Genomic DNA, 11,807 nt, shown 5'->3' with positions numbered 1-11,807 from the left:
CATAAACCTTTAATAACATATTTTGTCTCACAATTTCAAAGGAAAAATAAAAGATACATTATATTGTTATGTGTATGCAATAAACTAGCTTCATAAATTACGAATTTGTAAATAAACCATTTTTTTTCATAAAAATCAAATACATTTTATATCAAGAAATATAAAACAAAAATATATATATTTTTCTTTCATTTAAGGTAAGTCAAAATCAATTTGAAAACATTACATATTTTATTTACATTATTTATTTTAAATGGAATGTCTACAAAAATGTACAAAAATACATGTAAGATATGTGTCAACTTATTAAACAAGATTTCTGAGTTCGAAAAGTTGAAAATTAGACTTAAAAGTAAACATGTTTTTACAAACTGTACATATGTATATGTAACCATGTACATATGTATGTATTCATACGCTCATATTAAGTGAGTGATATTGAAATCTTTTTAAAAAGAAATTTTAGAAACAATTTATCAAAAAGTTATATTTTATTAGAAAATATGTATGTTAAGTTTACTGTTAACAAACATATTCGCAAAATCAGGAATGACTTTATTTAGGGTCAATCCGTAACATGATAATCTAGAATTTGACTAATTTATGCTATAGATTTAATAGCAAAATAGAATAAAATAATATATATATGTAAGCAATATATGTATATAATAACGTAACGAAATGTTAGCAACGTTTCTTCTTTCGAAGTAAGTATTCATTTATGTAATTTTAATATTCTTATTAACCTATCTATCAGTTCTATATGAACATGATAATTCAAATAAATAATATTACATAATCCCATAATTATAAATTTCTAGGAGTACTAAAACTCAAATTATATTGCCATTTCAAAGGTTAAATATCACGTTTAATGTAATAAGAACTAATTCATCATCATCATCATCTGATTCTTCTTCTTCTGATTCGGATTCAGATGCTGAAATTTCTGATAAAATTAATGATGTAAATATTTCGTTACTTTTAATATAAAACTTATTTCTTTTAATATGTGTGTCTATGTTTATAATTTTTATTTCGTGTTCCTTTTTTCTGAAGAATTTAAGAGGTATAGACTACTTACAAAGTGCAAAAGCAGCACGAAAGAGAAGACAAATAGGTAAGACATTATAATTTATTTTAAGATAGATGCATAATAAGACAAGAAATTTCTTATCATAGAATATGAGTTAACCAAAGCAGCCCAAATTTTAACTACAACATCAGACCAAGATAAAGGAAAAATTCTTTCAGTTTTGTTCGATAATATCAATAAAATTCAGACTGTAGATAATATATTAAGTAAAAGGTTTAAGTATAACTTTTTTGCTTAAATTATATTTTTATTCTAATAAATTATATAAATATATAATATTGATGTTATTTATAGTAATGAAGATAAAGCTAAAAGTAAAACAAGGACTATTAATAACGAATCTAAAGTACCACAAAAATCATCTATCATTCCTAAGCTAGAAAGTCAGCGAAAAAAAATAAGGGATGTCAATGATAAGTTTGAAAGAAAACATGAAATAGAGAAAGAACCATCAATAATTGAAATGCTTAAAAGCCAGTTAAGTAAGGTAAAGGATATTGATGATAAATTTGAAATAAAATATGAGAAACAAATGGAACCATCTATAATTCATAAGCTAAAAAGTGAGCAGAAGGAAATAAGGGATGTTAGTGATAAGCTTGGAAGAAAACATGAAATAGAGAAAGAACCATCAATAATTGAAATGCTTAAAAGCCAGTTAAGTAAGGTAAAGGATATTGATGATAAATTTGAAATAAAATATGAGAAACAAATGGAACCATCTATAATTCATAAGCTAAAAAGTGAGCAGAAGGAAATAAGGGATGTTAGTGATAAGCTTGGAAGAAAACACAAAACACAAAAGGAACCATCAATGATTGAAATGCTTAAAACCCAATTGAGTAAGGTAAAGGATATTGATGATAAGTTTGAAATAAAATATGAGAAACAAATGGAACCATCTATAATTCATAAGCTAAAAAGTGAGCAGAAGGAAATAAGGGATGTTAGTGATAAGCTTGGAAGAAAACACAAAACACAAAAGGAACCATCAATGATTGAAATGCTTAAAACCCAATCGAGTAAGGTAAAGAATATTGATGATAAGTTTGGAATACAATATAAAGGACAAATGGAACCATCTATAATTTACGAACTAAAAAGTCAGCAAAAGAAAGTAAGGGATATTAGTGATAAGCTTGTAAAGAAATATGAAACACAAAAGGAACCATCAATAATTGGGATGCTAAAATATGTAGCTCAGAAAAAACCAACTGTAATTGGAAAACTAATAAGACAGCAAAAAAGATCCAGCATCATTGATGATAATGAGAGGTTGCATATTTTATTAAATAAATCTAAAAATTTATGGTTTAATCCATTTAAAATTTTTTTATAGCAATAATACAGATTATGAAAGAATCTTCGATGATTTTTTGGAAAATACCGATATTCCTAAATTTAAAATATGGGACGCTTGGGAAAGGGAGAAATTGCAACTTTCAGTATCTAAATACCCTACAAATGCATTTCAAGAAATGATTGAATGGTCTAAAGAAGGAAAACTATGGAAATTTCCTATAGATAATGAACAAGGTATAAGTAGAAAAATTAGACTGTCATTTTATATATAACTTATAAATATGATTCTTTATATGATATAGGGATGGAAAAGGAACAAAATGTGCATTTCTCAAAGCATGTATTCTTAGAACGTGAGTTGACACCATGGTGTCCTCCTAAGGGTCCAATACGACATTTTATGGAATTGGTATGTGTTGGACTTTCAAAGAACCCATATATGACAATTGAAGAAAAGTATGATCATATAATGTGGTATAAAAATTATTTTAAGGATAAACATGATTTATTAGAAAAATTAGGAGTTGGAGGATAGAACTAGTACAAAAAACTGGCAAAAAAACAAATTGAAATGTATTAACTGTTTTTTAAAAATAAAAATTAAATAAAATAATACACATAATTATGTAGTTGTTATTTGTTAAAAATATCTTATTTTATGTGCATTTCACTGTCTTCGTATTTTATTTAATGTTTTATAACAGAACGTTATTAAATGTTTATGAAACACTATATGTATATAAACATTACTGGTTAAATAAAACCTATGAAAGTATTGATATTTCAAATTCAAATAAATGAAATAGTTAAATTAGATTTAAACATTTGAAATAAATTAATTTATGAAAAAAAGGATATATCAATGCAATGCTTTCTTATAAGTTTATAAGAAAATCTTCAATAGTTTGTACTTTCAGCTAAGGTTGAGATCGATTGGGTCAAATCACTCAAGGGACTCAATTAAGACCGGTCCAAATCCACGATCTAGTCTTACCTTATAGGCTTATAGGTTACATTGGTTTTAAAATTCCCGAGAAAAATGATCGAAGCAGAAAATATTGAAGATCAAAGTGGGCTACGTCCAGATGGTAGGCGAGCATTAGAATTAAGGCAGATTCGTGTAAAAATGGGTGTTTTTGGTCAAGCCGATGGAAGTGCTTATATCGAACAGGGTAACACTAAAATTTTGGTTACAGTATATGGGCCTCATCAGGTTAACAACTTATCGTACGTTATAATTTTTATATTAATACATTGAACCATATACGATTAATGTTATGTTTATTTAGCCAAGAGGTTCTACAGGAAGGAATACAACTAAAGGCATAGTGAATTGTCAATATAGCATGGCGGTATTTAGTTTATCTTCTGGAGAACGTAAACGCAAACCAAGAGGAGACAGAAAGTCGCAAGAAAGATCTCTTCAATTAAAACACGCAATGGAAGCCATAATACATTTAGAAATATATCCACGTTCACAGATAGATATTTATGTAGAAGCATTACAAGTTGATGGAAGTGAATATTGTGCATCTGTAAATGCAGCTACACTTGCTTTAATTGATGCTGGAATTCCTATCAAGGTAATATATAAAATGAAACAAATGTCCTGTAATTTTCATTGAAAAAAGAACCTTTGTCATTAAATTTATTATCGTTTTTTTTTTTTGTAGAATTATGCCATAGGTTGCACTGTAACATTAATTAATAATCCATCTTCGGAAGATGAAGATAATACATTAGGGAGAGGAGTTCTGGATGCAAATTATCTAGAAGAATGTGCTCCTGGTGTTACTTTGTCTGTTGTTGCATTACCGAATAGTGATAGTACATCAAAAGATGGTTTGATAGTAGTAGCACAAGGAGCAGGCCAAAGGTTGCATTTGTCTCAATTTGAGTCTTTAAAAGCTCGTGTATTATATGGATGTCAAGATATAAAAACTATTTTAGATCACGCAGTTAGACAATATTTAACAGAACAATCACTTCCTTCTCTTTTTCATGTTGCATTAAATTAGATATATTAATAAAAAATTGTACACGAAAAATGTCAGGTAATACACAATTTTTTTCATAAAAATCACATACAAAATTTTTTTTAAATATATTTATCTTATAAAGAATATATATATATTTTATCAAACACTATAATTGTACACCATCTTTTTTCTTTAAAGTAATATCCACATTTCTTTTAGAATATTTATATTCATTCGTTTTCCCCTTCTTGCATCTCAAACCTTAGCACCAGGGTACCTTTCCATAATCATACCAACACCCTATAATTTATATAGTTATTAAAATAAAGCTACTTGATATAAATATAAGATGATAATAATTGTGAATTATTCTTTATACGTCTTTTACCTGTCCTCCAGCTGCACAAGCTGCAATTAATCCAAATTGTTGATCTTCTTTGATAAGTCGATTCGCGGTATGTGTAGCTAACCGAATTCCAGTTGCTGCAAATGGATGACCAATTGATAAAGATCCACCCCATGCGTTCCATTTATTAAGATCTGGTACTCCTACTTTTGAAGACCTTCCTAAGTAATTTTGTGCAAACCAATCAGAATCTAATGCTTTTAAATTAGCTAAAATTTGTCCAGCAAAAGCTTCATGTATTTCCCACACTCCGACGTCTTTAACATTTAATTTTGCTTTTTGGAGTATCTACAATTTATTTGAAACATTATGTGTTAAAATTCTAAACATGTACATTTAACAATAATAAAGTATTACTTGTGGTATAACATAGGATGGTCCTAAGAGCAATTGATCAACAGGATCCTGAGAAACATAAGTGAAATTTCTTAAATACGCTTTTGGAGTAAGACCAAGTTGAAGAGCTTTTTCTTCTGTCATTATCAAAGCTGCTGATGCTCCATCAGTTAAAAAAGATGCATTAGCAGCAGTAACTCCTCCATATGGTTTAACAAATGCTGGTTTTAATTTTGCTAATTGTTCAGGTGTTGAAACACGAATACCATTGTCTTTATTTACTACCTCACTTACATTTGGAACTAGAAAAGGTACCCAGATCAATTAACATATTTTATTTATTTCGTTTATTTTAATATTACCTTTATAGGGAACTACGTCTGTGAGGTATCCCTGTTGTTGTGCTTTAGCAGCTAAAGTATGTGAACGCAAAGCATATTCATCCTGTTCTTTCCTTGAAATTCCAAATGCAGCTGCTAATCTATCACTACTACCTCCCATAGTTTCATTACTAGAAAATTCAGTTACTGCAGGTAACTACAATTATATAAATACAATTAAGTATAAGATATAAGTAGATATAATTAAAGCATAATTTTGTTATAAAAGGTAATATACATCTGGTACAAAATATGATGGTCTAATACTAGTAAGAAGTTGTAACTTTTGCCCAATTGATTTTGCCTTATTAGCTTGTAACATCAATGATCTCATAGATCTATTATGTCTAATTGGTATATCTGACATGAATTCCACTCCACCTGCAACAATCACTTCATACACACCACATGCAATCAAACCCATACCAGTTGTAAGAGCTTGATTACTACTGATGCATGCCATTGTTACAGTATGTGCAGGAGTATGATCACTGTATCCTGCTGCTAAAGCTGCTTCTCTAGCAATATTTGAAGTTTTTATTTCTTGCATTACTGTACCATAAACAATGTATTCAACAATTTCTTTAGGAAATTTAATTTTGTTTTGCAAGGCCCTTGTAATAAAATATGATACATTATTATAATTGAATTAACATAAAAATTAGTGTTTAGGTTAACTTACACTAATGATTGTCTGGCAAGATCATATGCCATCAAGTTTTTATAACTTGTTCCAGATTGCAAAAATGGTGTTCTTACACCATCAATATATACAATGTTTTTAGCAGCATGATTGCTTTTAGTTGCATAAAACTTATTCGTTTTTAAATAATTTACTGCAGAACCTGAAGTACAAATAAATTATACATTCATAACATATTTAATAAGTATATTTTGTACTTGGAAATAATTATATCTATTTTATTATTCTGTAAATATTAATAAGTGTGTTATAAAATTAGGAATTTTAAATAAATTTATTGACTGACTATATATTAGTAGAAAATCATTACATTGTATAAATAGCATCAGTGCTTATAAAAAGTTATTAAATCATTTTTATTTTAAAGTTTCCGATTTTGTACTTTGTACGTAAATAATTAAGAATCATTACTTGCATTGTTTTTATTGTTCTACAATGATTTATAGCACAAAGTAATTTAACATACCATATTTAGGAAATCCTCTCTTCATTAAAAAACTATTTTTTGCGAGAGAATGCATGTTTAAAATTACTTTAAATTTAACAGTTTTTAAAAATCTCGCTTATTTTTATATATGTTACTATTCTTTTTTACTGGTTACTTATGCACTAGCATTTCTTCTCTGGTACCAGTAAATGTTGAACATGACGTGGACTTCGATCTTTATTTCAGTCTTATTCTCAAAAAATTTTACTTGTGAACTTACCATTGTCCAACTATAATTGAATGTCCCTATTAGATTATCTTGATATAGAAGTGCGGGAAAACTGACAGATTTTCCCGCTTACAATTTAGGTATTTACACTATTTTGTGTAATAAATATTAATTTCATGCAGTTTCAGAATGAATTTAGTGCATTCTATTGTAGAACGAGAAAAAGGATGTGGTAATTTGCATTTTATGATCGTATATAATAAAAGATTTTGAAATATATTGCGAATATAAAATGATAGGTTATACGTGACCCAACATTTAATGTAATGACTGTGCATGATATTCATTTTTTAAGATAAAACGTGAATTTTAAAGAAATAAACATTTTTTCAGCATCAATACACGATTATGATGTTGCTTTGTATCGTTTGAAATGTTATAAAGATGATGTGTATAAAGGTATAACACCAAATACAGATGCACTGGATTTTAATCCAGAACCACCAGTTTTTGCATGCCGATTTTGTACTACAAAAGGATACGAACAAATAATTGCTTTAGCTAATGAAGATGGAAAGATTGCATTACAAGATACAGATATTAAAAGTATGTCAAATCAACCATTGGAAGGAACACAGGTATGCTTATTATATTGTATTGAGTTTTTAATCTTTTACCTATAAAATCAAGTTACCACAAAGCATATTATTAAGAGTCTATAATAAAAATATATTTAATTGATATCTTTCAGGCACATCGTAATGCAATATTTGATGTTGCTTGGATGCCAGGAGAATTGAAACTGGTTACAGCATCTGGAGATCATACTGCTAGACTTTGGGATGTATCTGGTTCTGAAATAAGACAAATTGATTGTTTCCATGCTCATATTAGAAGTGTTAAGACTGCAGTGTTTCGTTATCAGGATCAAGGTATCTCTTTAATACTTAATATGCTTTGACATACATATTGCACAAAACAAAATATTAATTAAAAGAAAATGTCTTAGCTGTATTTGCAACTGGAGCTAGAGATGGCTCTATCATGGTATGGGATATTAGAGCTAATCATTATGAACGACCTAAACCAGATAACTGTATTATTAATGCACATAATGTTGGAAATATAAGTAATGGACGACAGCGTAGGGTAATCACTCATTCATCCAGAGCACAAAGTATTACTGGTTTGGTATTTCAAGATGATTTCACTTTAATTTCATGTTCTGCTGGAGATGGGTAAGTTTAGTAAATTAAATACACACTTATGTGAGTTACTAATTATATGAACAAATAAAATAATAATTATATTATTGACATAGTTTAATAAAAGTCTGGGATTTACGTAAAAACTATACTGTTCACAAAAAAGATCCTTTAGCTAAACATACAATGAATTATACTGGACATAGTACAAGAAATGGATTTTCGTCATTGTTAATATGTCCTGCAACAATTACACTATATGCAAGTTGTATGGATAATATTATATATGCATATAATATATCATCTTACAATCCTAAACCAAGTAAGAATAATAATAAGAAACATTATTGATACGAAATTTTAAAATAATACTAATATTATTATTTCTTTTGCATATATTAGTTGCAGAATTTTATGGACATCAAAATCGTACTTATTATGTTAAAAGTTGTTTAAGTCCTGATGGACGTTATCTTGCTAGTGGTTCCAGTGATGAACTTGCATATATTTGGCACACAAACAAACCAGGAGCCCCAATTGTACAACTCTTAGGACATACAGAAGAGGTTACTTGCATTGCTTGGTGTAGTGTTCGAGAAACAAAAGTATTAACAACGATATCATTGTTGATTTTTAATATTAAAATTTATTATATGTAACATTAATACCCCTTTGAAAATTAAACAGATAGTAACATGTTCTGATGATTCGTGCCATCGAATTTGGAGAGTTGGCCATGAACATAAACTAGATAATGAAGAAATAGAAATACGTGGTCGTGCAGAAGCTATCCTTAATAAAAATCCATTGGAAAATCTAAAACTTGAAACTACACCAACTATTACGCGGCGTTGGGTTATATCTCAAGAACACACACCAGGATCTGATACCACACCCAGTATGTAATCATAAAATATTTAAACTATCATAACTACTATATTGTTATCAATGTTATTTTCTTTCTTTCATTAGATGCTACACCTGGACCAAGTTCATCAGATGCTTACAATCAAGTAGAAGATAGTCAAAATCAGTGTAATGTTACTACTTCAATGAAAAGAAATTATTTTCAAATGATGGGTGGATCTTGGTCTGATGGAAAATTTAAGTCAGTTTTATCTCCTATACAAGAAAACCTCACATCTGCTCGCGTTGCAAAACGTATTCATTTAGAAAATCGCGGTGCACGAAGATTGTTTAGTCCATGTAATGATAATAGTTCGTTACTGAACAGAGGCTACGAATCTGATGAACCCAGTACAAGTTCATCTAGTAGAGAAAACAGGAATAACGAAATTCATTTTTCACCTACGTTGAATCTTCCAAATTTTGTAATTGATGGCACAGCGCCGCATTTACTTCAGTTATCTCCAGAAAAGTACAAAGAAAATGTCGATTGGTTAACAAGAATACGAAGAGAAAAATATGGAAAAGTCAGAAAAACATTATCAGAAAAGTCAGCTAGCCCTGTTTCTTGTACAGTGCTTGCTAGAAGAAATACTAGATCACGATCGACAGAACCACAAAAAGTATCTAAAATGCCGAGAAATTCTCCTCTCTCTTTATTAAATTTCTTTAAAGTTACTGGAAAAGACTGTGAAACAAATATGTGTTGTGATGATAATGTAATACCTTCTGCAAAATCTTAAAAACAGTCATGAATTTCTTTAATTGTCAGAAAGGATGCATTTTATCTGTGCTAAATTTCATATAAACTTTTTATTAGAAATGTTTTATAATAAAAAATTACATTCAAAATATTAACCCACGAATGTGATACAAATATCAGCGCGCTTTTTGTTGTTTACGATGTAGTACCTTATAAAAAATTAATAGAACTTGAAACAATAAATATCATACTGTAAGATAAATATGACGTAACATACAAGTGTTATAAAGTAGAAAATTATATACTCATAAGTGTCGTGTTCGAGTGATAACAATATACCTTTTATACGCAATCATAAATTATATTTATAATATATTACAATAATAAAAAATTTTGTTAATTTTTTTTATTAATATTTACTTTTTTTTCACTATAATAACACACGGAGGTTTAAAACAAATAAACAGATCTTAAATTTTACTTCCGTCATATATACAGGGTGCGCCGTTAGAATCCGGACAAAAGAAGTTTTGTGCAGAAAGTTGTTTATTTAAGTCAATACACAAAAACACATGAAAATGTTGTTATATCTCATTTAAAGGGTCCTTGCTGAGAACTTTTATTCTATGTAACCACCCTCTGCCTCTATGACCTGCTCTATTCTTGCTCTAAAGCGCGAGCACGCTGACTTCAACTGGTCGCGTTTAATTGTCGCGAATTCTGACTCGATAGCAGCTCGTAGGGAGTTGACGTTGGGGTGCCTGCATTTATTAGTTTGTCTCTCGATAACGCCCCACACGTAATAGTCCAATGGGTTTAGGTCGGGACTGTTAGGAGGCCAGAAATCTTTCGACCAAAACATGTCCACATTGTCAGAGAGCCAATTTTGAACAAGATGACTTGTGTGAGCAGGTGCGCCATCTTGTTGAAATAAATACGGCCTTCCAGAAGCCGTAATTTCCATCCACGGCTTTATTACTGTCTTCAGGACCTCCAAATAAACCTCCTTTGTGATTCTTTCGCCTTTTTGGAAGAAGTGCGGAGGCATGACGTCGCCCTCACTTGAGACAACGCTGAACTTTTCTCGCCGGAGAAGGAGAACCCTTCTCGAACCACTCTGAGGCTGCGTATCTCTTAGCAATGTCGTATACCGTCGATCTTGGGTAGCTAAAGAATTTTATAATTTCGACCGGCGTTCTCCCGGCGCGAAGACTTTCTATAATCGCCGCTCTTCTATCGTATTCCGGGTTTTGCTTAACGAGTTCTGTCATTTTGAGGTTATAGAAGACTTATTGACATATTTAACTAACTTCAGAGTCAATCAGCACAAACATCTGAATTCTAATATGGTGGGAACTACAAATTGAATTCTGTCCGAATTCTAACGGCGCACCCTGTATATAAACTACAAGTTGATAGGAGCATGGTCTTGATACATATTTAGAATAGTTTACAATTCCCTTTAAATTCCACGCATGAAAAATTAACAAATATTGAAAAAGTAATTAAACTTATACTGTAAATCATAAAACTTCAAATAATACATTTTCTTATTGCTGATAAAGGGTAAGATAATATAATAATCTGATTTAATGCAATATTTCAAATTATTAAATATAAAGAAAGTACATATATGTGTCGGGTTATAGGTAGGGGCGTATAATGAATCTTCGCCAGGGTTGTTCATGGTTGTCGCACAGATATTTATTACACAAGTATGGCTGATACAAGATTGACGAGCGGACGCGGTAACTGGACGCTAATGACAATGGCCCTAGGTTCGATATAGCGAATCCACGGTCAACGGGATAACGAATATACTTTGCTTCAAAGTCTAAGTCGGACTCAACTTACTACTCGCGATACTAGGAACGCTTGATTGACTCTTAGCTAATCAGATTGCCAGAAAAGAATGACTTTCCGTCGCGACGACGCTGCAGAGGAAAACTATGATGGGGTGTGCCTAAGGGCACGAGATCATCGGATTCGTCAAAGAAAGCCTCCACTCGGAGGGTGAGGGAAATAGACGCTGCTGTTAATTGGTCAATTTCTATGTTGGCGGTTAGAAAAGGATGCTAGCCGCCCTAGAGAGAGAGAGTTCCTAGCAGGCAACGTCGTACGTGACCAAATCAGGC

At 30.4% G+C, this 11,807-nt stretch overlaps 4 protein-coding genes across 4 annotated transcripts; 3 read left to right on the top strand and 1 right to left on the bottom strand.

The window, feature by feature from the left end:
• Positions 1–408: 408 nt before the first annotated feature.
• On the top strand, positions 409–3,047 carry LOC132909933 (dynein regulatory complex protein 1). The gene is made up of 7 exons (XM_060965164.1): positions 409–707; positions 822–966; positions 1,060–1,120; positions 1,183–1,309; positions 1,391–2,371; positions 2,436–2,632; positions 2,701–3,047. The coding sequence occupies exons 1-7, from the start codon at positions 682–684 to the stop codon at positions 2,931–2,933; spliced, it is 1,770 nt and encodes a 589-aa protein (XP_060821147.1). The 5' UTR covers positions 409–681; the 3' UTR covers positions 2,934–3,047.
• A 276-nt stretch (positions 3,048–3,323) lies between these two features.
• LOC132909935 (exosome complex component RRP41) lies at positions 3,324–4,743 on the top strand. Its single transcript, XM_060965167.1, has 3 exons — positions 3,324–3,611; positions 3,688–3,981; positions 4,072–4,743. The coding sequence occupies exons 1-3, from the start codon at positions 3,438–3,440 to the stop codon at positions 4,414–4,416; spliced, it is 813 nt and encodes a 270-aa protein (XP_060821150.1). The 5' UTR covers positions 3,324–3,437; the 3' UTR covers positions 4,417–4,743.
• On the bottom strand, positions 4,447–6,856 carry LOC132909934 (trifunctional enzyme subunit beta, mitochondrial). Its single transcript, XM_060965166.1, has 7 exons — positions 6,669–6,856; positions 6,182–6,344; positions 5,738–6,113; positions 5,482–5,656; positions 5,141–5,421; positions 4,766–5,071; positions 4,447–4,677 (listed from the first exon to the last, which is right to left on the bottom strand). Exons 1-7 carry the CDS (start codon positions 6,721–6,723, stop codon positions 4,633–4,635), a joined length of 1,401 nt encoding a protein of 466 aa, XP_060821149.1. The 5' UTR covers positions 6,724–6,856; the 3' UTR covers positions 4,447–4,632.
• An 83-nt stretch (positions 6,857–6,939) lies between these two features.
• Positions 6,940–9,939, top strand: LOC132909932 (protein lethal(2)denticleless). The gene is made up of 8 exons (XM_060965163.1): positions 6,940–7,090; positions 7,252–7,496; positions 7,610–7,790; positions 7,868–8,096; positions 8,180–8,385; positions 8,466–8,668; positions 8,751–8,961; positions 9,036–9,939. Exons 1-8 carry the CDS (start codon positions 7,048–7,050, stop codon positions 9,710–9,712), a joined length of 1,995 nt encoding a protein of 664 aa, XP_060821146.1. The 5' UTR covers positions 6,940–7,047; the 3' UTR covers positions 9,713–9,939.
• Positions 9,940–11,807: the final 1,868 nt, after the last annotated feature.

The sequence above is a fragment of the Bombus pascuorum genome, chromosome 8 (assembly GCF_905332965.1).
Source record: "Bombus pascuorum chromosome 8, iyBomPasc1.1, whole genome shotgun sequence".
NCBI classification, from domain to species: Eukaryota; Metazoa; Arthropoda; class Insecta; order Hymenoptera; family Apidae; genus Bombus; species Bombus pascuorum.
Note: the sequence above shows the minus strand (reverse complement) of the source record. Positions and strands in the feature narration are given on the sequence as shown.